The following is a 27,905-nucleotide window of genomic DNA, read 5'->3' as shown; positions in this document are numbered from 1 at the left end:
ATTTTCAGTTCATTTCACATAAATACTGAAATTATTTCTCATTTTTTCTACCCTTCACTTTTTGCGGCCAAGGAATGCTGTGTATTTATTGTTGCCTTCCACTTATTGTTGTGTTGTTCTGTGTGCGTAGATGGTTGCGGAGCTGGTCAGGCTCAAGAGCTTGTTTAGAACACGTAATTGTTGTTGACGCCGAAAGTGTTTTGGGCTTGGTGGCCACAAGAAATCTTCAAAAGGGTGCTCGAAAAATCGGGTCTGGACTCAAGACGGATGGGCACGCTTAATTGTTGTCTATTTTTGGGTACACCAAAATTCCTGGCTATGAAAATATGGACAGTAATTTAAGAGTGTAAAGAAAGAACCCAAAATTCCAGCATCTGCATTTATATTTCTGTTATTAGTCCAAATTATTTCATGTTAAATTGTTAATTGTCGTCGCGAAATTCCATAAACAGCTCACAGCTGCAGATACTAATCGAGTGAACTTAGTCAACTTCAAATTGTCCGCCTAGAAGGCCCCATCGTGAAGTAAAAAATCATTTACAAGTTGCCTCATTGCACGCACAGATAAATCAAGAATCGACGACAATCGGCGGCACATAGAAATTAATTAATTTAATTACTTATCTAACTGAATTGCTTTGGAGCTTCGAGTGCCCAACTTATGCTTGTGTGTTTTCAATACTTTTTCTTCATCTGTTTTAATGACAATTGCACATGAATGTGTCGAACGTATGTACATAAATTTTTTGTTTTTTTGTGTTTCCCTCGCGATTCATTTAGAGTGCACTTCAAAGTTAGCATTTATATTTTTTACGCTTTTCAATGCGTGTCAAAAGTTGGCTGCGAGCGTTCTCTTACACTAATAAATATTTATAGATGCGCCCGTTCTGCCAGATGCCTGCCTGCACTCGTTAAGGCCGGTTCGGATCGAAGATACTAAGAATTTTAATTGATTTTAATGTGCACAGCTGCACTGTGGAGACTGACTATTGACTGACATCCAAACAAAGATCGAAGAGGCTAGTACGGGGTCAGCAAGGGGCGAAAAGGAGGTAAGTGAGCTGTTGACATACTCATTGCAGAACTGACATAAAATATTGTCTCTGTACAATGGCTAAATGTTTCACAAATTAATCATTAACTGCTTGGGTTACTATACAATACAACTTGTGAGTTAAGAATAAAATAAATATTTTACTAGGTAATAGGTATTACAATGTATTAGTATACCTTTTACTAAATACTATTTCTAAATAACTTTTGGACGGACTGGAAATGAAAAAAAAAAAAATGTAAGGTGCATGAGATCAGAATATTTAATTACATACTAATATTTATGATATATATTTATATATTAGGTATGAAACAATAAAGTCTATTAGGCATTTTTACAATAAGAAGTAATATTGTATGATGATATCAACTATTAAGTGCTGGGAACGTAATAAAGAAAGTAAAAAAGATACAGTGATGCCAACTGTGGGATACTGAGTACCCAACAAAGTGTGAATTAATATAAAAGGAACATAAACATGGCCCAAATTTAAAAATAAAATAAGCATTGTGAAAAGCACAAGAATATATAATAAAGAATAATGTTGCTAAGAATATGCTGCGCAAATAGCCAAAGTACCAAAATCAATACAAAAATAACTACCACACCAATTTGTATCTAAATACAAAATCACTTTTAAATCTAGTAACTGCATTTCATGATCTGCGTGCTACAGATATGCATGTTATCAAACAATTTGATAGCTCTAACTTTTATATTTTTTGAGATCACACTAAGAGCAGACAAAAGGACACACTCATATGTCTAAATTGACTCGGCTAGAGATGCCTACTATTCTCCGTTAAATATATTCTCACTTGGTACTAAGCTATGATACTCGTGTAGCCTACGTGTACCGTGTATAAAAACTATAAATCATTAATGTTGTCGATTAGTACCCTCATATAGTAATTAGAAGACTGGTTTATGTTCTGTCAGTTAAATACAGATGGGCCTACAAATGAACCATAATTAGTATATCTTCTAACTGACTTCTGCAAGCCAAGATCACGTTTTTACGAGAATCATAAACACTCAGTTCCACCTCATAAAGATGAATGACCATTAAATTGGTTTTATGCAAATTTCATGTAATCCAACAGACGCTAGGTTTATGCGGGGGTTAATTTGTGCAATAATTGTTAAGAATATAATATAAGGCAAGTTCTTAACTTTAATCAACTGGTAAAATTCAGCAACTTACCAGACTAAATATTAACAAATAAATCTGATTTTAAGCTTTCCGTTAAATGCGAAGCTAAACCAACTTCGTTGCAAGCAATTAACAGTAATAGCGACACCCGCTCTCTCTCTCTCTCTCTATCTCAGTCTCCCAGAGCCAACGCATCCGCCAGGTTGGGAAAGCCCCCTCTAAGCTGCGAGGAAGGTAGAGAAAGGGCGTGCGAAACACGCGAGTGATTAATACGACATGTCATGTCAAATATGACGGAAGTATTTAGAAGGCGGACACAATCCCGGACCCGAAATCAGTCTCCACACCCCGAACGCTAACCCGATCCAGATCCCGCCAGCCGAGGCGAAATGGAGCGGCAGCTGAGGAGCTGCTCAGGAAAAAAAAATAGCAAGCGGATGAGCGGATTGGAGCCGGACTGGAACCGGTTCCGCTGGCAACCATTTCAGCGAGCCCCACTGTGGAAGGTCCCCGCACAGCTGAGCTCAGTTTCGAACCAACTCTTAACCGCTGCGGACGTGTGTGTTGGAGACCGCGTCGCTCGCCCGCTCCACAGCCCACCAGCTCCCCCGCCGCCGCTCTTTCCGCTATTTGCTTCGCGTGTGCTGGTGAGAGATCGCGGACGAGAGTGAATGTGAAACGTGTCGCGCATGCGCGCCGTCTTCTTCACCGTTATTGTGTGGCTGCTGCTTTCCGTTTTATCGCCCATGCAAAGTGAAGACCGCAGCCATGCCAAGTTGCTCAAATTGTTTGGAAAATAGTGCAAAAACCCGATAAACATTGAACACCACCCACCCGCTTGAGATCGTTAGCTATTTTCGTGGATCTTTCTTGGCGTTCGCGTTGCCATCTCCCTTGCTCCCCCACGGCGTCGATTCACCCTCTCTGTCGCTCTGCTAGTGTGTGTGTCAGTTTTTTTTTTTTTTGGGTCCCCTTTTGGTGTTCGGAGTCTTCTTTGTCCCGTGCTTCGTCGCTGTCTTGGCTTTGCTTACGTTTTCGTTCATGAATTTAATTTATTTTCGTGTTTCATATTTGTTGTTTAGCGACCGCCTCTCCTTCATCTTCTGCGCTTCCACAGCCTTCGCCTCCCGTGCAACAACAGCAACATTATAAACAAAGAAATATCGGTTTTTGCGCAATTTTAGCAAGAGCAGAAAAAAAAAACGAAGAAAAAACAGAGAAAACTCAAGAAAACTCACGGAGCATCATAGACAAATTAGCCAAAGATAGAGAAAAATGCTCTTCACTCGTTTGTACCATACCTTAAATACATATTGAACTTTAAACGGCAAAAATGATCCAATAGAAATGTTATGTTATTTAAATAGGATGCTGTTTCTGGTTTTAGAAGCGGTTTGTTCAATGAGAATTTGGAAATTAACTTGATTTCGTCTTGAAATAAATCTTCAAATTTTTACCCAACAATTTTGGCAATTAGCCGCAAAAAATGTTTATTAATTGATGTGAAATATCCGGGGGCTATGGCTAATGTTCAGAAAGCCATCGCTTCTACCGCAAAACAATTTGGTGTATTATACCGTAATTCCACAGTGATTATTGCCGTTCAGTCTTCCACGCTTTCTTGGCTTTCTCTCCCTCTCTCTCTTACTGGGTATATGCGTTTGAAATCATGAATTCTGAAAAACGTGAAATTAAACTAATTAAGCAAAACAAATGCAATTCAACGAAAGAATAAGAAATGTGACCCACAAGTCTAATTTTTCATAAGTTATTTATAGGCGCTTGATGAAATGCGGTAATTTAAAAGAAAGGTCATGAAGTGGTCCTCGCATAAACGAGGTAAATCTATATCTATTCCGCCTCCTCCCCATTCCCATGCCTTTTTTTGTGCTCGCCCACAATTTACCGTCCGTTCGAAGTTGGCTTTTACCCCACTAAAGTCTGCTTTCTGCCTTTGCTGCCACTTAATAATAATTTCTAAACAAACTCCGAATTGCATTAAGCGGAAAAATGCGAAGCTCCTTGTCTTTATGACTTTGTTAGCTTTAGCACTCGGCAGTTGTTGTAATGTTAATTGTTTGCAGTTGTGCAATGGCATTTTATATGTTTTTTTTTTGTCTTTACTTCTTCTCTGTGCCTCCTCTTTGTTGCTTATTTGAACATACAATACACATACGTTTGTATGTTGCTTAAAGTTGTTGGTTTTCGGCTTTTGTTGCTGCCCGTGGTTGTTACTGTTGCTTTTTCTGCCTTTTTTCGGCTTCTTTCCCGACTATTGTCGATTATGACTAATGGAATTCGTAAGCTCGCAGAAGGTCAATTGTTTTGCGGGTAATTCCGTTTACCTAACACCGCGTCTCGTTTCGTTTTCAGCCTCCTCCCCGGTTCCCTATATTTGTTTTGCCATTTATTTGGCCATACACCGCACTGCACTCGATAAGTGCGATTTTATTTGTTCGCTTCATAATTAATTAGAGACATTAACGAACCATTTCGCCATTTACTTGGGTTTCTCTGCGGTTAGGTCCGTTTTTTTCCATAAATATTTCCAGCAAGAAATTAAGTAGTTCAATTTTACTACATAGAAACTACAATATCCGTAACGGAGACACCAAATAGACAACCAAATTAGTTTTAGCTGTCTTTATTTAATTTAGTTTTTGTATTATGATAAATGTGTACATGAGATTTTAGTAATTTTTGGTAATATTATGTTGATATGAAGAAAACTGGTATAATAAATCATATACTTTAAAAAGGCTTTGATAATTTTTCTATTTCTATATCGCCAATCTATATCTGGTAACTACTGCTTTGGTGGGAAGTTTCTTTGATATTTCAACAACCTTTTCGTTTTACCAATCTAATAACTCGAATTATCAGGCTTAATACTTAAGCCATTTAAAAACCGAACAACAAGTGACTATCACAGCCAAATACATATGTACATGCATAGATAACTTCATTTAATCTTATGCTAATTCAATAGATAGTTCCGCTCTAACAAACATTTTAAACGAGAATCGCAGTGAATCAGTAGCCACAAAAATGCCCAAAAAATGACTCTAAATAACGTTTTAGAGGAATCTCTGTATGAATAATCAGTTTCTTTTGCAGTGCAATAAATGAAAATCATGGGATCTCAACCACGCAAATATTAAAGTGTGAAATAAAAAGTTCAATCGAATCTCTGTGATCAAAACGCGAAGTAATGCAAAGTTAAGCCGATGCCCTCCCAAGTCCGTCCTCACCCCCAGTGTTAGTTTGCTTAATTAATTTAACAATACAATCGCGCCGCTTCGCAGCAAACAAAGGAATAATATATAATAAATAAAAATTGTTTGCAATCAATATGAGTGTTCCAAGCGCGCCCCATCAGCGGGCAGCAAGTAAAAATCAAAAACCATGTCCAAATGCAAAACACAAATCCCGGCTTCGGTTGCCGGGGGCAACCTGTGGAGGAGCTCTGCTTTTGTTACTGATTAGTCTGGGCCTGGACCTGGGCTCCGTGCATTGTTATGGTGAGTACCAACACACAACGGCCTACTACAATACTTAATAAATAGTAACCCGTGGATTTAATTAGTGCCCATTTGATTTTATGCCCCCTTAGGATAACATTTTTTTTTAAATCTCATTGTATGGTTATTTAATTCAATTTGATATATTTGCATTGACATGAATCGTGGCAGTAGAAAGATATTTGTCACAGCAACATCTCACCTGAAATGACACTCTCTTAACTATATACAGTTCTAATTGATAATTCCTACTAAATTTTAATGTACTTACATTCATTTCTGAACACCCCCCCAAATATACGAAATATTACCTTATTTTATGGCTGTCCCATTCATTATTTTAAGTTACTAAATATGTCAGTATGATATATGTATGTAACCGGCTTCGGACCTCGGACACAGATTAGACAGTCTCAATAGAATTTCCACTCCAAATGGTAGTTGCAATCGCTGAAAGGAGGGAAACAATTATACGGTTTTTAAGTCAAATAAACCCATCATAATTGCACTCGCACAATAAAAAACGGCTGCAGGTCTGTTTAGAATAGACGTCATCAGTCTAACTTAGATCTCGTGGCATCAAAATGACCGATTAGATTCCATCAGAGACTGTTCGACAATTTATTATTCATAAAATTCTATATAGGTTTTAAAATGCACTGACAGAATTTAGGAAATTAAGATACTAAACTGATGATAAACTTCGTAAGTTTCCGCTTAACAGTAGACAAGTAATTACAGACGTTCTAGCAAAATCCAAACAAAATTCGAATAAAATTTTGAAGTTTTTTTTATATACATGTATGTTTTTCGAGGTTTTCTCACAGTGTTATTTGTCGAGCATAAAGCTTTGGGAGGTGTAGAGGAGGGAACCTATAGATTCCACGATGTCTGGCGATCTGGTCACGTACCACCTGGCCAGGGGAAGGGGCGTGGGCGTGGCTCAGTGTTAGCCAAGTCAAATGTCAACGCACGATCAACTGGCTTCCCCTCTGTTCACTGACTCTCAATGGATGTGTTTAGTTCCCTCGCTCCTCCCTGCTCCATCCATCAATTCGATCCGCATTGTTTCACTATTTTTCTCATTTATTATATTTCCTATCAGTTGATTTATGCACAGCCAGCACGTTTTGTATACTTTTATTTTGCAATATTTAGCGTAATGAAATTACTGCAAACAAACGTGAAATATATCCCATTGTTTTGGCCAGCCATGCCCCCTGCGGAGTGACTGTCTACGTGCCGGCTTCTTCCTGATTGAAAGATCGATGATTTTAGCGATCTTCGATCTCCGGATCCCCGATCTCAGCAGGTGGCTATTGGGGGGAAGTTGAACATTAAATTCGTTTCGCCTGTTGGCACCAAAATGATTTTGTTTCGTTTTGTTTTCTTTTCATACAATTTATTAGCATTTGTGAAGGTCTGTTTTCGTTTCAGTTTTGCGTTTGATTAAGTTTGTGGGAGGTTTTTATTTCGCAAATTAAAATTTTAAAATAGTACTAATAATAAGATAAGACACGGTAATAAGATGGATACTAGTATATATATTAATAATAACCACATTTCTTAACATTTACTAAAAAGAGACTGCAAATATAATTCGCTGCAGCGATCTATTTGAATGCGTCAACGACAGGCAAAAACTGACCCAAGATAAAGAAAGCTCATATATACATATGTATGTATTCTGCTGAATATAGATAAGAATTTAGATTGGACCAGCTCTCTTAAGCTCTCGGTGAGCACAAATAATGTTATTGTGAATAGGATCGTTAATAAACACATGAAGAGAAAAAAAAACTCTTAAAAATTGTACCTACATATATGTATGTATGTATATAAAAATATATTGATTGTAGAGGAGAAAAAAAACAAAATTAAACAAAATATAAAACAGTATACACATGAAAACAAATGTTTGTTTACTATAAATAATATATATAAATAATAATAATTCATGCTCATTTATAATACACTCGCAAATAATTTTATTTGGCGTTCATTCTTATCAAAAAAGAGAGAAAAAGGGGAATCCCTTAAAAAGAGAGTTGACCATTGAGATTGTGGAACAAATAACGCTTATGTCAGTCGGGTTTTGAGTGGCAAGGCGTGAAGAACATTTAGTAATGAGCGGAAGAAACGAGAAATCTTCTGGAGTTGCCGGGGAAAAATCTTCAGATTCCATCAACGAAGAGCAGCCAAGTGGGAGCAGGGTGAGAAAACACAATGAAGAGTCTTCTGAAATATATGCAAAAAGGCGCAAGACATCTGATGGAAACTCAGAGAATATTGCGGCGGTGGAGTTGAATGGAATGAAATGCAATGAATCCCCATCACTTAAATCTATATTGGATTTAAACGAATATTGCTGGATCGCCATATTTTCTTATCTCAGTTTGAGGGACCAACTTAAACTGGCTGGTTCAAATCGAAGAATATCCGAAATTTACAAGTCCTATATACGACACAGATACAGGCATATTGATGAGCATGTCACGACCAATATTGACGAAACCGATTTGGCACACCTTCTGGAACTCATGGGCGAGAATGTAATCAGCTATGAGTCATCATTGGATCCTCAGGACGATGGGGAGCAGCATATGTGGCTTTTGCGTACTTACACCAAGGAGCTGCAACACTTGAAGATGACTTTTCGACGCCCCAATTCGAGGGACCTCTTGAGTTTGCGACAGTTGACTTCCCTGCATGCCCGTCTGTATTTTGGTAATGCAGAATCGTGTCTTAAATTCATTATCAACCTTGTGCACTTGCCATGCCTAAGGAAATTGAAATTGGAGGCTCCAAATTATAATGGTGAGGGGTTGTATTTCCTGGATCATCTTGAGTTCCTGGAAATTGGCAGTCATCCTGGATTTGATGCCGAAAAACTGGCGGATTGTTGCCTGAAGATGAAGAGACTTCGACACCTCAATATTGGCAAGTACATTGACAACCTTACGGCGGAAAACTTTTGGTTGATAGTACAGAATTGCCGAAATTTGGAGCGATTGGCGTTTGGAGAACACCTCCTGGAACTTAATGTACCCTATGAGATCATAAGTCAGCTGCCCAGGCTGAAGCACTTGCAGTTGTGGCATTCGGTCTCTATCAAAGCAGACTTCATCGAAAAGCTTATCCAAAAGGTGGGCGACCCATTGGAAAGTCTCGTTTTGATGGGAAACAAACTGAGGAGTGAGCAGGTGGAACATTTGTGTGAAATATCCTCGCTCAGAGAACTCCATGTAGCCTGTGATTCTGTTCCCCTGGAAGGTCTTTTGAAGCTAAAGAATATTGAGTACCTTCATATAAACATGCCAGATATAACCAACGAACAACTAATGGAGCTGCTAAAGGGCTGCCCCCGCCTGACTTTACTCAGTGTTCAAAACGCTCATTTAATTACCTCGGAATTTGTACGTGATGCAACTTTGTTCTGGAAGCAGACACGCAGTCAATCCGATTTGATCAAAGTCGTCTATTTGCATTATTCTTCTGTAAATTGGAATTTAGTACGAATGTTTAATGACGATAAGGTAATTCGGTTTCTACGTGGCACTCTACGCGCTCCTATTTTAATAAACGAAGAGCTTACGAACAACTATTAGGTTGAACAGTCATCAAATCAACTCTAAATTATTGTAAATAAATGTATTTGTCACATTAAAATAGTTAAAATATAATAATCATAATTATATATACGCATTAATTAGGATGAATATTTAAGTAAAGTTGTTGTCGCATTAAATGTTTGATTATTTGAATTCCTGCTTCTGGCTTTTAATTAATTTATTATTATTTATTAATTCGAAAACGAATCATTGGTCTATTTTGAACAAGTTTATCAAGGCCTCAATATATTTAGTGGGATTTTTTCATTATAAATTATTAAAAACACACATCTAAACTTTTGTTTTACTAAGAATGAAGACCATTACTAAGAATATTTCCATTTTATTTAAAACCGACCATTTAAAGATCGTTTAGGAGATGTAGTAAAAATATATTTGAACAAAGTGAAAAACTCATACTCATACAGACTGGTTTACATACCAACACATTTGTTCGAATAGCCAACAATGGTGATTTTAATTAGACAAGAGGTATTTTGATTAATGGAATAAAAATGCCCAAAAGAATAATACTTGTAGCAAAAAAAGCACACCAACCGACTGATTCATTACTTTGTTTAGTTTTGGTTAGTGTTTCAATTTAACTTCAATTTAGGAATGACTGCATTCTTTGGGAATCACAACTCTTAATTAAGCCGCCAGAGATTAAATAAATTCCTTGTGCTTCGTTAGTATTACATTTGTGCTGCGGCGAGACGTTGTACGGGATTGTAAAATTAAATTAAGTCATGTGCTGCGACAAATTTGGCAACCAATTAACAGCTAACAAATAGATGTCACTGTCTGCATTAATAACTTTTTGTTCGTTTCTCGTAATTAGTGTTAATTATTAATAACTCGCTTCAAACCGAAAAGCGAAAGCGGGTTGCTTTTTGTCCTTAATTACACATGTGACAAATTACTCAAATGTTCTGAAAAGTGAAGATTTTGAGGACTAAAACAACAAGTTATTTGTGTATTTGCAGTGAATTAAATAAAAATCAGAAAATAAAATGTTAAAACACAAAAGGTTTAGTTTTCTCTTGTATTTTATCGTATAAATATTTGTTTATTTTTTGTGAAGCTGGTATGTAACTCAAGCTCTGTATGTTTTCTCTTGTCTCTCTTTTTTTGCAAAGCCATGTGAGAAAAGCAGAGTCTTTTGTTTAAACAGCAAACCGTCACGCACGGCCCGAGATGAAAGTGAATTATGCGACGTAGCGGCGTCTTTCTACTGCCTAGACTGGCATAAATCAAAAGACTTGGAAAACGAACGCGAAACAGCTGACGAACAGCGACGGAAAGTACAATGCGACAATTGATGACGCCGCCGAGCTTGTGTGTAAATGTACTTAGTATTTTTTAGGGGAATCCGTGATGTCGTGCATGTTTCGAGCAAAAAAAAACATATAGCTAGACCTGACTTTAGTGTGGAAGCTTCTCCACCATGCAGGTGTTGGTTACTGTTTTTTTTTTGTTTCTGCCGACATTCCGCACTACGCCAACGCAGAGTGTACATATGTGTATATATGAGCTATATATAGTTGATCGGAGTCAGCTGAGGCTTCCTCTCTCTCTGACAGTTTCGCAGTGAATGACTCTCCTCAGCTGGCTACGTTTTTGGTTAACCGGATCTGATTCTGTTGCCATCTCGGCGCCCTGGGAATTAATTCTGTTTGCTGGCTCGCTGTTGCCATCCATCCATCCATCCAACCATCCATCCATCTATCCATCACTCACTCATTCGCTCATACAGCTGTGCGCCATTCAGACAGCGGCGATCATTGCTCTCGAAAATGGTACGAAATATAGTCATGATTCGCAGCTTTGCCAGCCTCTTGAGCCGTCAAACGTCATAGAAGAGCCGTGGCATGGTTAAGAATTTATCCAAATGTATCTCATTCCAGGCATGAGTTCATTTCGACATTTTGCGGGTGCTGCCTCATGAAATGAATAACAAAAGTTAAATTGTGGAAATAAAAACAAAAAAACTGGTTTAAATGCCTGTTACGATTAGCCCATCCGCCAAGCACTTTTTAGAATGTTTTAGGTATGTTTATCTCTTTTTATTTTTTGTTTGTTTGTTTCGGGCATTGGCTTGGTAATTTTTTTAAAACAGGTTTCCCACGAAACCCCACCATTCCCCATTGCAATTATAAGTAAATAAACCATAATTATAAGGTTTAGCGTCAGAACAATTACGCCTTGCAGATTTTTATCACTTTAAGGTGCCTTCTGTTTAACAAACATTTATTTTTTACAATGCTTGTTTCGTGTTTCTCATATGTGATTCATCCATTAATCAGCCTGAAAAAAGGGTAGATTAAGGGACTCAAAGGTTGTACTTTAAATAATTAAGATTGCTCATGTCAGAAAATAAACAAATGACAACAAGAAAGTATATTTTTGCAATTGATCAACAAACTCCCAGCTTTATTTATTTTACTTGGTCTAATTTGCATGTGTACCGATCCGCTGAATATATCCGTTATAATCATCCGGGTGTGGTGATTACTCAAACCCAATTAGAATCAAGCAAAGTAGGTACTGTAATTACATTTTATGATGACAAGTCGAATGTTGATAATTTGCCAAAATTGCTTAGCGACTCATTCGAATCACAAAGTAATAGACAAATATGCAAATATGCAAAGCCTTAACATTCCTACAGTTTGGCCAATAGAGCAAAGCGGTTGGGTGTGACTCAATCTCCGACGGCCGGAGCTCGAAGTCAATCAATTTTCCAGTCAATTAAAACCAAACTAAGTCAGCCAAATACATTTTCTAATATCACAATCTACAATTTATCGGATCAGTTGGACTTTGGTAAAAACCGGCTGCTACTGTGTCCGCCGCTCGCCTGTGCGTAAATTATTTATCTAATTTGAGGTGAACATTTAAAGCATTCTCTGATCTTAACTATCGCAAATTTATGCGTTATTTACACGCATAAAATTTAACGAAATTACGCAAATAAATGCAAATTAATTGCTTTATTTTTGAGAGTGGAAAAGTGATGGCAAACAGCTTGCTTCTAAAAAAATTCACATTCTGCCCGAATACCAAAATGGTATTAAGTTATTTGTATGTGGGTTAAGGTTTGTTTCAATGAAACATTTTTCTTTTTTATCGAGTTGAAATTGAATTAAGTAGGAGAATGTTTTAATAATTTTTAATATACTTAATATTTTTATTAATAAAAAGAGCAGGTTTATAAAACGGTTTCTTAAATTGATAAACATGATTTATTTTAGGTCTTAGAAGCAAAAATAAACCATATACATAACATATATTGATAAATTCTCTCTTAATTATCAACACATAATATGTTAGGTAGACTTATTTGTATCTTTTTAGATTTATTTTTTATCTGTTTATTTTATAATGTTTTCAAGAGAAGATTTAATTTCATTGATCTTGTATTATGTTTTTTGATTGTTATAGTTATAAATGTTAATATAATCGTTATATTCATATTCTTTTTTTCTTTCCCTTAGAATGTGCTTAGATTTAATATTAATATAACCGTTTAACCTTTCCCTTTACAGAAAAAATGTATAGTCAGACTGAGAAACAGCGCTACGATGGCTGGTACAATAACCTCGCCCATCCCGACTGGGGATCTGTGGGTAAGTTGAGGTTGACGGGACGGGAATTTCCGTCAGGCTGCTGACAACTTTCGAAAAAGGGCAGATCAGCCCCGATATCATTCTTAATAAGAATCACACTGAAAAAAACCAGGAAATCATATTTAAAGTAAAACTTAATATATAAAATTGATATTGAAAGACATTAACTCTGGGACTTGGCTATTGCAAGATAGTTATAATTTTAATTAAAATACAAATTATATAAAATGTGTCTAAATCTTTAGAATATCAACTTGATAAAATTTTCTTTGTGCGCAATTGAAAATGTAATCGGTCTGGATTTGCATATGACTGTAATCTTTAGCAATGCCCTCGATTTGCATAGTCACCACCTGGATAGAGCTCACCTGTGCACCTCCCTTTACTTCCAGACAGCCACCTGGTGCGGAAGGCACCCCCCTCGTACTCGGATGGTGTCTATGCGATGGCAGGTGCCAACCGACCTTCGACCCGCAGGCTAAGCCGCCTCTTCATGCGGGGCAAGGATGGGCTGGGCTCCAAGTACAATCGCACCGCACTGCTGGCCTTCTTTGGCCAAGTGGTGGCCAATGAGATTGTGATGGCCTCGGAGTCCGGGTGCCCCATTGAGATGCATCGCATCGAGATCGAGAAATGTGACGAGATGTACGATCGAGAGTGCCGTGGCGACAAGTACATACCATTCCACAGGGCGGCCTACGACCGGAGCACGGGCCAGAGTCCAAATGCGCCCAGGGAGCAGGTGGGTAACGCTGCTGGCCGCCGCCCAGAATCACGATGTGATCAATCTAGCATTAAATCCTACTCCGCAGATAAATCAAATGACTGCTTGGATTGATGGCAGTTTCATTTACAGCACCTCCGAGGCCTGGCTCAATGCCATGCGATCCTTCCACAACGGCACCCTGCTCACCCAGAAGGATGGCAAGCTGCCGGTGCGGAACACCATGCGAGTGCCGCTCTTCAATAATCCGGTGCCGAGCGTAATGAAAATGCTCAGTCCGGAGCGGCTATTTCGTAAGTAATATAATCTCAATTTTAAATATAGTTTAGCTAATGATGTTTGAAGATAGTTAACAAGTTCATGTTCTTTTATAGTTCTTGGCGATCCGCGCACTAACCAGAATCCAGCTGTCCTCTCATTCGCTATTCTTTTCCTGCGGTGGCACAATACTCTGGCCCAGCGAATCAAGCGATTGCATCCGGATTGGAGCGATGAGGACATTTATCAGCGTGCCAGGCACACGGTTATTGCCAGTCTCCAGAATGTGATTGTCTACGAGTATCTACCCGCCTTTCTGGGCACCTCTCTGCCACCGTATGAGGGGTACAAGCAGGATGTGCATCCGGGAATAGGACACATCTTCCAGGCGGCTGCTTTTCGATTTGGTCACACAATGATTCCGCCAGGCATATACAGGCGCGATGGTCAGTGCAACTTTAAGGAGACGCCCATGGGTTATCCGGCAATCCGATTGTGCTCCACCTGGTGGGACTCCAGCGTAAGTTTGTGGGAATGCAAAAGAATGATCTCTTAATAGAATCATTCGATTTCACAGGGTTTCTTTACCGATACAAGCGTGGAGGAGGTGCTAATGGGTCTGGCCTCGCAAATATCCGAGCGTGAGGATCCGGTTCTGTGTTCGGATGTGCGGGACAAACTCTTCGGACCCATGGAGTTCACACGCCGGGATCTAGGTGCTCTAAATATTATGCGAGGACGAGACAACGGTCTGCCGGACTACAACTCTGCCAGGGAGTCCTACGGCCTAAAGAGGCACAAGACCTGGACGGACATTAATCCACCATTGTTTGAGACTCAGCCAGAACTCTTGGAGTAAGTTTTTAATGATGGATTGGATTACTGATTGAGTAACAATTAACCTTTTGTAGCATGCTCAAGGAGGCTTACAACAATCAGCTGGACGATGTTGATGTTTATGTGGGTGGCATGCTGGAATCATACGGTCAGCCGGGTGAGTTCTTTACGGCTGTGATCAGGGAGCAATTCCAGCGACTGCGTGATGCCGATCGTTTCTGGTTCGAGAATGAGCGTAATGGCATCTTTACGCCTGAGGAGATCGTGGAGCTGCGGAAGATCACGCTGTGGGACATCATTGTGAACAGCACGGATGTGGCCGTGGATGAGATCCAGAAGGATGTGTTTATGTGGCGCAAAGGTGACCCCTGTCCACAGCCCATGCAGCTGAATGCCACAGAGCTGGAGCCTTGCACCTATTTGGAGGGTTATGACTACTTCTCTGGCTCCGAACTGATGTTCATCTACGTTTGCGTCTTCCTGGGCTTTGTGCCCATCCTTTGCGCAGGAGCTGGTTACTGTGTGGTTAAACTACAGAACAGCAAGCGGCGAAGACTGAAGATTCGACAGGAGGCACTGCGTGCACCTCCCCACAAGGGATCCGTGGACAAGATGCTGGCCAGGGAGTGGTTGCATGCCAACCACAAGCGATTGGTTACCGTCAAGTTTGGCCCGGAAGCTGCCATCTACACTGTGGACCGGAAGGGAGAGAAGCTGCGCAACTTTAGTCTGCAGCATGTGGACGTGGTCAGCGTGGAGGAGTCGGCCACGAACCACATCAAGAAGAAGCCGTACATTCTGCTTCGCGTGCCCAGCGACCACGACCTGGTGCTGGAACTGGAGTCATACGGAGCTCGGCGGAAGTTCGTGAAGAAGCTGGAGGATTTCCTTTTGCTGCACAAAAAAGAGATGACCTTGATGGAGGTGAACAGGGACATTATGTTGGCGAGAGCCGAGACTCGTGAGCGACGTCAGAAGCGCCTGGAGTACTTCTTCCGGGAGGCGTATGCCCTGACCTTCGGCCTGCGGCCTGGGGAAAGGCGCCGTCGATCGGATGCCTCCAGTGATGGCGAAGTGATGACCGTGATGCGGACCAGTCTGTCCAAGGCGGAGTTTGCTGCCGCTTTGGGCATGAAGCCCAATGACATGTTCGTGCGCAAGATGTTCAATATAGTGGACAAGGACCAGGATGGACGGATCAGCTTCCAGGAGTTCCTGGAGACGGTGGTGCTCTTCTCGCGCGGCAAGACCGATGACAAGCTGCGCATCATCTTCGACATGTGCGACAACGATCGCAACGGGGTCATCGACAAGGGTGAACTGAGCGAAATGATGCGTTCGCTGGTGGAGATTGCGCGGACAACGAGTCTGGGCGATGACCAGGTCACCGAGCTGATCGATGGCATGTTCCAGGACGTCGGGCTGGAGCACAAGAATCACCTGACCTACCAGGACTTTAAGCTGATGATGAAGGAGTATAAGGGTGATTTCGTGGCCATCGGGCTGGACTGCAAGGGGGCCAAGCAGAACTTCCTGGACACCTCCACGAATGTGGCCCGCATGACCTCGTTCAACATTGAACCCATGCAGGACAAACCCCGTCACTGGCTTTTGGCCAAGTGGGATGCCTACATCACGTTCCTCGAGGAGAACCGGCAGAATATCTTCTATCTGTTCCTTTTCTACGTTGTGACCATTGTGCTCTTTGTGGAGCGCTTTATCCACTACTCATTCATGGCGGAGCACACGGATCTGCGTCACATCATGGGTGTGGGCATTGCCATTACCAGGGGTTCAGCTGCCTCGCTATCCTTCTGTTACTCGCTGCTGCTGCTGACCATGTCCAGGTAAGTACATTCCGAGCCGAATAACCACTTAAACTAACCTTACGTGATATCCTAGGAACCTGATTACCAAGCTGAAGGAGTTTCCCATTCAGCAGTACATTCCCCTGGACTCGCATATTCAGTTCCACAAGATCGCCGCCTGTACGGCTCTCTTCTTCTCGGTGCTGCACACGGTGGGCCACATTGTGAATTTCTACCACGTGTCCACACAATCCCACGAGAATCTGCGCTGCCTGACCCGGGAGGTGCACTTCGCCTCTGACTATAAGCCGGACATCACGTTCTGGCTCTTCCAGACTGTAACCGGAACCACGGGTGTCCTGTTGTTCATCATCATGTGCATCATTTTTGTGTTTGCGCATCCCACGATCCGGAAGAAGGCCTACAACTTCTTTTGGAACATGCACACCCTATATATCGGCTTGTACTTGCTCAGCTTGGTCCACGGACTGGCCAGGCTGACGGGTCCGCCTCGTTTCTGGATGTTCTTCCTGGGACCGGGCATCGTTTACACTCTGGACAAGATCGTCTCGCTACGTACCAAGTACATGGCACTGGACGTCATTGAAACGGATCTACTGCCCTCTGATGTTATCAAGATCAAGTTCTACCGGCCGCCCAATCTAAAGTATCTCTCTGGTCAATGGGTGCGGTTGTCTTGCACCGCCTTCCGGCCGCAGGAGATGCACAGCTTCACGCTGACCTCGGCGCCGCACGAGAACTACCTCAGCTGCCACATCAAGGCCCAGGGCCCGTGGACGTGGAAGCTGCGCAACTACTTTGATCCCTGTAACTACAATCCGGAGGATCAGCCCAAAATCCGGATAGAGGGTCCGTTTGGAGGCGGCAATCAGGACTGGTACAAGTTCGAGGTGGCTGTGATGGTGGGCGGTGGCATCGGTGTGACCCCCTACGCCTCCATTCTCAACGACTTGGTCTTTGGTACGAGCACCAATCGGTACTCGGGAGTTGCCTGCAAGAAGGTCTACTTCCTGTGGATTTGTCCCTCGCACAAGCACTTTGAGTGGTTTATCGATGTGCTGCGCGATGTGGAAAAGAAGGACGTGACCAATGTGCTGGAGATACACATATTCATCACGCAGTTCTTCCACAAGTTTGATCTGAGAACAACCATGCTGGTAATTAGAGATGGAAGTTAAAAAGTTATATCTCTAATACATAATAATTTCGCATCATAATCTCTCATTTCAGTACATCTGTGAAAACCACTTCCAGCGGCTGTCAAAGACCTCAATATTCACTGGCCTCAAGGCAGTGAATCATTTCGGTCGCCCGGACATGTCCAGCTTCCTGAAGTTCGTCCAAAAGAAGCACTCTTATGTATGTTAAAATTGATTATATATTTGCCGAATATATATTTAATTCTTTGCTTATTTTTTTAGGTCTCCAAAATAGGCGTCTTCTCGTGCGGCCCACGGCCGCTGACCAAGAGCGTGATGTCTGCCTGTGATGAAGTTAACAAAACACGCAAGTTGCCTTATTTCATACACCATTTCGAGAACTTTGGATAGATCTGCCAGCGCCAGCGATAAAACCCATTCACACCTGCCAGCTGTCCGCGCTCACCCCCCGTTCTACCTGCCTGCCGCCCGTTTCTCTCTCAACGAAAGCTAATTAATTGTACTCCTAAGGTTCATTCACTAGGCTAAGCCAACTCGAATTCGGCAGAATCCCCTGTACTTAACTCTCGCCCTCTCTCTTAATCCTAGGCTACGCGTACAATCATAGTTTAGAAATGTTTTGTTTAGTGTATTATATATGAGAAATGTATCACCTGTACCCATTGTAACAAAAAATCTGAGAAAGATCAACAAAAGCAAGATCAACAACAAAACGGCCTCTACTTATGTATATGTATGTATGTATGTATATGTGTATTTATTGAAAATATGATTTGTTATCAGTTTTTGTAAACCGTTCGCATTATTTATTGAAAATTTACGATTATATTGATTATCCGCAAACGAACCGAAACTTGAGAAATGCTTTTTCATATTATTTAAATGGCGCTGAACTGCTTGCTAAGCATCAGGTAAGCAGTGCACGAGCGCGCCACTGTACAGTGCAGTCTTGGAAGGTAAGGCACGGTACACTTACGAAAGATGAACTGACATTTTCAGAGGGACAAAAAATCGTTTATTGAAAGCTTTGCGGTGCCTTCTTCTATTTAAGGTACTTATTTTTTATTTTTAATAGAACACCTGGCCTCAACAACCTATTATATGAATATTTTGAAGTGTAATTAGTTCTTCACATTGACTCATTAAAATTAAAGTCAATAATATGAGAAAATATTTTTTGGTTTCTTAAAACCACATTTCTCTTAAATTATTCATAACTTAAATTTAAACATTTAAATAAATAATTTAAAGAAACTTAATTAATTAAAGGAAACCAAGAAGCAGTTTTCAAGCAATTAAATTATGTACTATGGTCAAGCAGTACACAAAAGAGGTGTCCCGTATACTCAATATTTTGTGCCACCACTGTATAAAGGAAATACGAAGTACGCAAGTGCGGAAATCAGCTGTTCAAGGATGTTTTTATCAAAAACCAAGCAACGTGAAATAAATATTTGTCACATTTAGCAATTTAATAAATAAATGGAATTGTAAATCAAAAATTAAAATAAAATATTCAATCGTAATGGAGGCTATCAAGCATTTTACAATGGAAACCTACACCAATATGCTCAATCGGGAGCTCGCCATCAACGAATGGGCCCAGGAGCGGTTAGTTCTGTCGTATTAATTGGAAAACGGAGTAAATTATCACATAATCCTTTTAGATTAAGTTCTGGAGCCTCGTTGTGGGCTTTTATGAGCGTATATCTGGACCCCAGCAACATCTTTAATGTATTCATTCCGTTTTGCGGCATCTTTAGCCAGGAGCTACTCATGCATCTCCTGACGGCTGTTAGTCTGGTCAGCACCCTCAACTCCTTTGAGAAATGGTATGCCACTGTTTTCTTGTACATGCGTGACAAGGAGTCAGAGATCTTAACAGTACTTCCGTCTACAACAGGATTTATCCCGAAATCCGTCCCTTGTGGTGGCTACGTGAGCGGTTCGCCGATAAGAAGATATCCGTCAAGCCACCGGTGGCCTTGGAGAGCCATCAGCTTAGCTGCGAGACAAGCGGCGGCCTGCCCTGCGCCCATTCAATGACATTCACTGTGTTCGTTCTCATCCTGGGCTCATTCTCCTTCGTCCACTTCTGGAATCGGTTCAGGTCCTGGCGCTCGCCCATTTGGCGGTTTATGATGTATCCGCTGATAGTGGGCTCAGTCGTCTGCATGTGGCTGAGCCGCCTCTATCTGGCCACAGAGTTCTTGCACCAATGTGTCATTGGGAGCTACATTGGCCTAAGGCTCCTCAACACCTTCGAGGGTAACGCCTGCTACTTGTACTCGCGGCCACGTCTCGTTATGTCGTGTGTGGTGCTCGCCTTGGGAGGACTGGCGGTGGGAGTGTACTTCATCAAGTTGGATATGGATTTGGACCCACATTGGTCTGTGCGGCAGGTGAGGTTATAGAGAATTTTAAGCGGTAAATGCTTCTTAATTATATTTTCCCCCATCAGGCTTTCAAATGGTGTCCAGAGCCCACGTATATGCGTCACGAGGCAAGCGTCATCTTTTTGCTTGCTCGAGATTTGGGTAATCTCATGGGACTGGCATTGGCTTCACCCCTCTCAAATCTGTAAGTATCTTATATATTATAAATGTGAAAAATTAGACTTTCCATATCTCTTTTGCAGACCAAACAAGAATTCGTCCTTTTTGCGAAGGTGCAGTGTCCTCGGTGCTTTGGAGATAATTAATTACGGACTGCGTTTGGCCACACCCAAGCAGCATGGCCGATTCGCTTTCTTGGCCTTTGAATTCTCTAGGAACACATTACATTCGCTGGTGCTCTTAAAGTACTCAATGCGGTTTTACTAGACTGAGATTAAGTTATTTTTAATTTATGTAAATAAAGTAGACTAGAAATGTAAGAGATATACAAACTTCCATATGAAAAAAAGATCTTTAATAAGTACTTAGAACTAACCTTTTACTAATTACTTTATAAAATGCAAGCATCCAGTTTAAAGGTTTAAACTTCATTTAAAAAGAGTAAAAACATATAAATTAGGTTAACTGCATCAGAGGTTTTATTGAATATTACAAAGTTTCCATCCAATACTTTTGAATAACTTATGTACAACTTATTGCTCACTCATGTCTTGAATTCCGACATATGTATAATCATACTATTAAGAACCAAACAAGAAATAAATACTCTTATTCTTTTATTTGAATAAGCCTAATGATTAAATTAAACAACAAATTGGTATGAACTGCATGTCGAAGACCACAATAGGGCTTACATAATATTATTAAGTGAACTTTCCTTACCGTCTCGGTTGGCCATCACAAGATTAGTGTTCTTCTGGGATAGCCGCCTGTCTGCGCGGAAGAGGCAATCGACGCGATCTGCCTCGAAGAAGGAGTAGACAACGCGTAGGTTGTTGGTGAAGCCGCCGCCATCCTTCCACGCACTCAAGATGACAATGGGATCGCCATCGCTGATGATTTCCATCTTCTTGGCACAAGTAAGACCAAAGTGGACACGTGCATCCACATCGGTGGCGTAGTCGCTGCTCGGCTCGGAGGTGTACAACATGGGCAGGACTCCGCGGTGTATGTAGACCCAGCGGGCGGCACGCTCACAGCGGGTGATGGCCATAATGGGGCAGCGAGGTCGGAACTTGCTGACCAGCGTGGCCGATCGACCCGAGGAGGTCAGCACCAGGATCAATGTGGCATTGGTTCTCTTGGCCGTCTCCACGGTGGCGATGGCCAGCGAATGTGCCGCATCTAGCTCCCCGCGCACCTCGCTGACCAGGTCGGAGAAGAGGTCGCGGAACCAGAGCACCTTTTCCGCCTCGCGGCATAGCTTGTCGCAGGTAGCCACCACCTCGGTAGGATACGGTCCAATGGCCACCTCCGAAGAGAGCATGATGCAGTCGGCGCCATCTATGATGGCATTGGCAAGGTCGAAGCATTCGGCCCGAGTGGGCTGCACCTCAGTGCGCATGGACTCCAGGATGTGTGAGGCCACAATCACTGGCTTTCCGGCCTTATTGCACTGCCCCAAGATGCTCTTCTGGGTGATGAACAACTTGTGGATGGGTATTTGGGTGCCCAGGTCCGCCCGCGACAAGAGCAGACCATCCGCTGCCCGCATAATCTCCGAGAAGCGGCTCAGAGAGATCTTGCTATCTATCTTGGCGATGATCTTGATGTGCCTGCCCTTCTCGCCCAGCACCGCTCGCAGCTCCTTGATGTTTTTGGCACAACGTACTGCAGAAGCAAAAAGGAAGTCCACATTGGCCTTCATGCTGAATTGGATGTCGAACATGTCCTTTTCGGAGACAGCCGGCAGATCGATCTCGATTTCGGGCAGAATCACGTTACAGTTGTTCTTGAGCTGACCGCCCTGGATGACCTCGCACAGCAGACCGTCCACTCCTACCTCCATGACGTGGAGTAGTAGCTTGCCATCATCGATGAACAGGCGATCTCCGGTCTTGGTTAGATTAATAATGTTTGGATAGTCCACGTAGACGGCCTCCTTGTTGCCCTTGTCATACAGATCCCGATTGATCGAAAGTCTCAAGTTGTCGCCGGTGCGCAGGAACACATCTCCGTCCAACAAGCCCGTCCGGATCTGGGGTCCTCGGGTGTCCGCCGCAATAGCCACCGTTCTCAACTGTCCCGTCTCCTTGTGAATCTTCTCCAGCGCCTCGTTAATCAGCTCGATGGTCTTTGAGTGCATCTCGTGCGATTCGTGAGCGAAGTTTAGACGGAAGATGTTCACGCCCTTCATGATCATTTTGTATATGGTGTCCGTATTCCTTGAACTGGTGGATATGGTTGCGATCAGGGACACCAGACGTTGGTGTGAGGCGGTCTTCGAGATTTCCAGCTCGCAGATGTGGTTCAGCTCGGTGGAGCCCTCCCTGAGCAGGGTCTTTGCGGAGTACGACATGGTTATATTCAAATTGGGGGAGGGTTTATAAGACTACTGCAGAGAATTTTGAAAAGTTGTTTTCTTAATTTTAAAATAAAATTGACTATAGTTTATATAAGGTCTTGTGACATATTACGAAAATGAAAATAGGATTGTAAATTAATTTAACATTTTCAAAGCCACCTTAATGAATATATTAAGCCCTTGTCCTTTAGTTTAGATCAATATATTACCAACTAATAATGAACTTAAATAATTTTACCCTTTCAATATGATTTCCTTTTCATGGCATAAATTAAAACATCGACTTCTTTTAATTTTCTTTCAATCATGTTTTATTTTTCTATTTTTCGCATTTGCTTATCAAAGACTCAATGGACGCTACTTAAATAACGATACTAGTTACATAAAATAATTAAAATTAGCACTTACAAACGCTATTAAATTAATTGGAGCTAATTGCTAACTACCTACATACTTCGAGTGCTTAAGTACATTGACTTTAGCTTTTGATTCAGCTTTAGCTTAACAGAGACTACAACTAATGGCAGCACATGCACTACAGTTAATTAGGCTTTAAATAATAACGCTAATGTAAATGCTTTGCAAATGAGTTTAAATTAATTGAAGAGATGTGGAGTTGAACGTTAACTGAAATGGAACGAGAGCTATGTCTAATTTGTCCGATATGTGTGTATCTTGGTTGGTTGCACTCCTAGCCCTAGCACGGACTATCTGCAGCCGCAGGACTCCACGACCATGTTGGGCAGGGTCTTCACCGTGGCCGAGCTGCTCGAGTCCATCACGACCAGCTGCAGCGAGGAATACTGTTTGGCAGTGCAGCAGGGCACCAGCTCCAGCGATTTGTTAGCACCGCTTGTGGAGAGAATTTTCTGCAATAAAGAGAAAGAGGATTTAATTAATATCAGTTAGAAAATATTATATTTTCAGGACACCTACCATCAAAGAGCTGTGGTGGGAAGCCGCTTGCGTCACACTCGCCACCGAGCTGCAGGATCCACGGCAGAAGTACGCATTGTAACCCTCCGGTTTCAGGATCCAATTGCTCCAGCCAATGTCCTTGAAGGAAATGTACAAGTGTTCCCGGCAGCACTCGGTCATGCCGCTGGAGCAGTTGACGCTACGCTTCTGGCGGCTCTTCCTCCGCCTGTTCTGCATATCGATCATGATGAACGGCCGGTAGTCCTTGTCCACCGAAATGATCTCCTCCATGTCGCCGACCTCGCAGCCCGTGCAGGTGATTTGAATGAGATGGCTCAGATCGTGATCGCCGATCCAGCGTTTAATAGGCCATTCGATATCGATTTTCATCCATTCATCTGAAGGTAAAAGAGAAACAGATAGAGTTAGCTATAGTTTATAGTTCCTAATCCTAATCCTAATTCTAATACCATTTCAATTAACTTTTTAAGTGGCTTTTCCGGTAATGGTTTCAAAGCATTCATCTTGAGCTTTTATTTAAGAACATTTTATATATTTTGTTCCTATTACCCGCTTGAGTTTTTGCTATCAATCAACTGACCCGAGGAACTCCCAAATTCCAGCTTCGGGGCAAAGTTCAATTGACAATATTTTGGCATGTTATTCACCCACACGAATCCGAAATTCAGAGCTTCGAGCTGCTATCACGAATCTGCACAATGATCTGTCTAATTGAAAACACAAACATGATGATGGAGCTGGCGGTTCAGCGGCTGTCAACGCTGCCACTTATCGGTCAGCGTTATAATAATTATTATAAAACCATCTATTATATGCTTGTCACTGGCTTTGATTTCTCTCCTAAGGGTATTTGGGGTCAGTTTTGGCTGTTTCGTTGCTGATCAAAGGTCTAAACGCGTCTTGATTACGTCTTGGGGGACGGATTCCACTCCACCACTCACCTTGCTCATTCACCGACTGCAGAGCTATGGTCTTGGCCACCGGCAAATACTTTTTGTCCTTCTTCTGCTCCACCTCCACCTCGGAGACGACAATCGTCTGCCTCGAACTGGTGCTGTTCAGCGAGGAGGATCCATTCTGGATGGTTGTGGTGCGATTCTGCTTGTTCTTGAACAGCCACAGGACGGCGGTGCTGACATCAAAGCCCTCGGCATCATCGATCTTGAAACTGAAGCACATTGAGGGTTTTCCACTCAAGCGATTGCACTCGACCTCCTCTGTAAGGCGAAAGGATTAGGCTTTTGTTAATATAAGTTACATTTTAAAGTTGTAAAGGACTTGCTTACCTCTTTTAAGCAGTATAAACTTCTTGCTGGTTCTCGCATAGTAATCATCCAGCTCTTTGTTCTTGGAGCTGTCGTCCGGATGGGACAGGCTCACGCCGTCAAAGATTGGCTTCGGCAGTTCTACGGCGGACACGTTGGGGCTCTCCTTGAGTCGGAGCTTCTCCAGGATCTGCTGCTTGACGAACTCGATGCGCAGGTGTGTCAACTGCTCCTCGGTGATGTGCTCCACCTGGCGATTGCTTTCGCATTTGGGACAACCGCCGCCGCTGGACTTTACCGATATGGTAATGTTCTTTTCCAGCTCAGCTTCGGGAACCAAGGGAGGTGCCACAGGATCCTCATCCTGTTCCTGTACCTGATCTTCATCCCGCTTATTCTCCTCCGCCATCAGTTCGTTGCGGACAAAGTCCAGCGGAGAGAGATCGAGCTGCTCCTCGGACGGAAGGTACGAATCCTCTGGGGCATCACCGAACATGCGCGGATAGTCCTCGCTCTCCACGGGATTCTGTTGGCGGTGGGACTTTTCCTCTTCCTCCATGAGATGCTGCCAGAGGCGGGGAACCTTAAGCTGCTCGCCGGGATGGTTGTAGCTCAGCTCCTGTTTTAGCTGGTGCTCCCGCTTGTGGAGGGCGTGGAGCCTGAGGCGGGCATAATACTCCTGCTTGGTAATCGGCGCTTCATCCTCCTCGCTGGTCGGATCCGGTTCCAGGTGCTTGATCTGGCGGGAACGCTGCTGCCGGATGTGGTGCTCCTGCTGCAGCTGCTGCGACGTGTGCTGGACGTGAGGATGGGGCTGGTGTTTGGGATTCGGGCGCAAAATATCGCCTCTGGAGCTGGGATGCGAACGGGCGTGAAGACGGTTGTATATGTTATTGTTCTCCAAAGCCAGACACGCCAGCAGAACCAGGATAATAAAATATTTGGCCATCTTTGTGTTTGAACTGCGTTACGTGCTCTTTAAATTGATTGATTTAACCAAGTTATATTCACTTATTATGCTTTCACTCAAACTTTTCTGCTGGGGCTGATTGCTATCTCTTTGGCAGCATTAAAAAATCGATTGTAGTGGCTTTTCGATTTACAAAACTCATAGAATTGCAGCGAATTTCACTTTTAGTTGCCGTTGTAGAGCCTGATTCAAGCCCTTTTTGAAAACTGATTTTAGAATTTGTTGGATTATTGCAGGCGCCTTATACGCTTGGATGCATGATGAGCAACCTTGAGATTTCTTTTGGTCCTAACTGCACTGAAAAAAGGGAAGGCAATTGGAAATTAGTAGAAGTCAAAGGCATATTTTTAGCTAATTATTGAAAGTTCGATTTGGTAAACTGTTTTAAAGGATATTTTGTTGAAATCCTGTATCTAACAAATATAGTAAATAGCTTCTAATAAATATAGCACATTGAGCTATCTATCTTAACTAGAATATAATTAACTAAGCCACTTGCACCTGCATTTATCACACTCTAAGCCCGAGTTCTCACTTAATATTTCACGGAATTTCATCATTTTTATTTTGCCTTGTCAAATTCATAGATCGGCAAAGGCAGCAAAGTGCAAACTTTTTGACATTAATTTCTATAAGATTTTGTTTCGATTTCAAAAGCGGGAGAGATACTCGAGCACAGTTATTGCGCCTTATCACGGCCCGGATGAAATTGCGCTATAGCTATGTATATACATTCATAGGTGAAGCTATAGCTTTAGGTTAATCGCCAATCGGGCTAGGACTCGGACCGAGAGCGTAGTTTTCGCAGAGTTGCTGATAAGCAGGTGCAATTAGGTGGCAATTAGGTAGGACCCCACACGTACCGCACTGTGATTATTTTATTGGATTCGGATGACTTGGCACTCGATCACTTTGAACCCGGACACGAAATGCGATTGGTTATTTGGCTTTGCTTTGGGTTTTGGCCGCGTATCAATGTTTTTCTTTATTATTATTATTTTTTTGTTTTATTGGGAGTGCGTTTCCTTTTCCGACATGCGGCAGCGCAAACGAGTTGTGAATGAATGAAGCAGTTGAGTGATTAGTAGAACCATTTATGTGACGATCGCTGATTGATCATTCAGCGAGCGAGAGCGAATGAGTCGCGAGGCCACCCGACGGGTAGACGAAGTCGTACCCGATGTTACCCGATCCCAGCCGACGCCACCCGAAGCCGGCACACGATCGTCGTAATGGCGAGCTTTAAATTTCGCAGACTTCCCATGGTTTATGGTTACATGGCGGCGCTCTCGCCGAAGACAATTGCATGTGCAAATCGCAGCGGTCATTGCATCAGCTTCGATGCACAAAGCTGCATAAATTCTTGCTGGCTTCTTGTTTTATTTCTTTTTTTTTTTTTTTTGGGTTGACTTTATTTTTAGGCTTCCGCTGTCCACCTGTGTGAGGCGCCACGCCCCTCATCGCTATCGCATTGCTGTGGTTTCGTTTTTGGCAAGCGTTTGGCCGCAACGGGGGGTTTTGATACCAATTGAATTTATGAGCGGATCGCGGATCGAGTGGCCCATTCATGCTAATTGCCCCGCAGCGCTATCAAGCTTGACTTTGATGATCCGACCCGATTGTGTGTCAATCAATTAATAGTGAGCACGTTGCTGATAAGCGCTCCGAAGCCCACCGCGAAATGCTTTATGGTCCACAAACGAGGGCATGGAGTATGGAATTAAGCCATTAACCATGCCCACTATTTGATTTACGCTGTCCCGGCTAATCGGATTCGGATTCCGGCAATCGATTAAAAAATCACTCGCATTCCAAATGACTGGCGCCCCTTAATTGTCGCTTGTACTATTTCCCATTTCCATTTCCAATTCAAATACAAACGAAAGTGTTGGGATCGGGGAAATTTGCGGGGACTTTCACGACTATATGTTTATTTTCGTTGGGGGAATTTCATCAGCCAGCTGAATTTCTTTTATTTTTACTACGCTGTTCTGGTCTCGGCTAAATGTGGAACAGTCGAGTAAGGTCAAGAAAA

At 42.3% G+C, this 27,905-nt stretch overlaps 5 protein-coding genes across 8 annotated transcripts; 3 read left to right on the top strand and 2 right to left on the bottom strand.

Moving 5' to 3' along the window:
* The first annotated feature begins 2,716 nt into the window (after nt 1-2,716).
* Duox (dual oxidase) lies at nt 2,717-18,623 on the top strand. Of its 4 annotated transcripts, none has more exons than XM_086832052.1 (11): nt 2,717-2,854; nt 5,197-5,728; nt 12,888-12,968; nt 13,361-13,710; nt 13,781-13,985; nt 14,067-14,470; nt 14,528-14,805; nt 14,862-16,634; nt 16,690-17,773; nt 17,847-17,975; nt 18,038-18,623. In XM_086832052.1, exons 2-11 carry the CDS (start codon nt 5,560-5,562, stop codon nt 18,164-18,166), a joined length of 4,602 nt encoding a protein of 1,533 aa, XP_086688178.1. In that variant the 5' UTR covers nt 2,717-2,854; nt 5,197-5,559; the 3' UTR covers nt 18,167-18,623. The 4 variants fall into 4 exon arrangements, with proteins under 4 accessions (XP_086688178.1, XP_020810294.2, XP_086688180.1 ...); XM_020954635.2 differs by having other exon boundaries at nt 2,720-2,854; nt 5,325-5,728; XM_086832054.1 differs by having other exon boundaries at nt 2,734-2,854; nt 5,325-5,728; nt 13,825-13,985.
* On the top strand, nt 6,193-9,492 carry LOC110185876 (uncharacterized). The gene has a single exon (XM_020954888.2). The coding sequence runs from the start codon at nt 7,855-7,857 to the stop codon at nt 9,334-9,336; it is 1,482 nt and encodes a 493-aa protein (XP_020810547.2). The 5' UTR covers nt 6,193-7,854; the 3' UTR covers nt 9,337-9,492.
* A 563-nt stretch (nt 18,624-19,186) lies between the features above and the next one.
* On the top strand, nt 19,187-20,951 carry G6P (Glucose-6-Phosphatase). The gene is made up of 5 exons (XM_020954699.2): nt 19,187-19,387; nt 19,444-19,608; nt 19,680-20,178; nt 20,238-20,356; nt 20,415-20,951. The coding sequence occupies exons 1-5, from the start codon at nt 19,302-19,304 to the stop codon at nt 20,596-20,598; spliced, it is 1,053 nt and encodes a 350-aa protein (XP_020810358.2). The 5' UTR covers nt 19,187-19,301; the 3' UTR covers nt 20,599-20,951.
* On the bottom strand, nt 20,936-22,816 carry LOC110185719 (pyruvate kinase). The gene has a single exon (XM_020954698.2). The coding sequence runs from the start codon at nt 22,688-22,690 to the stop codon at nt 21,023-21,025; it is 1,668 nt and encodes a 555-aa protein (XP_020810357.1). The 5' UTR covers nt 22,691-22,816; the 3' UTR covers nt 20,936-21,022.
* A 167-nt stretch (nt 22,817-22,983) lies between these two features.
* On the bottom strand, nt 22,984-27,317 carry daw (activin beta chain dawdle). The gene is made up of 4 exons (XM_086832055.1): nt 24,922-27,317; nt 24,577-24,852; nt 23,633-24,012; nt 22,984-23,565 (listed from the first exon to the last, which is right to left on the bottom strand). Exons 1-4 carry the CDS (start codon nt 25,847-25,849, stop codon nt 23,404-23,406), a joined length of 1,746 nt encoding a protein of 581 aa, XP_086688181.1. The 5' UTR covers nt 25,850-27,317; the 3' UTR covers nt 22,984-23,403.
* Between the last annotated feature and the right edge of the window lie 588 nt (nt 27,318-27,905).

This window comes from Drosophila serrata, unplaced genomic scaffold, assembly GCF_035046125.1.
Source record: "Drosophila serrata isolate PLE 108 unplaced genomic scaffold, ASM3504612v1 contig_245, whole genome shotgun sequence".
Taxonomy (NCBI): domain Eukaryota; kingdom Metazoa; phylum Arthropoda; class Insecta; order Diptera; family Drosophilidae; genus Drosophila; species Drosophila serrata.
This window is presented reverse-complemented; position numbering and strand designations above follow the sequence as displayed.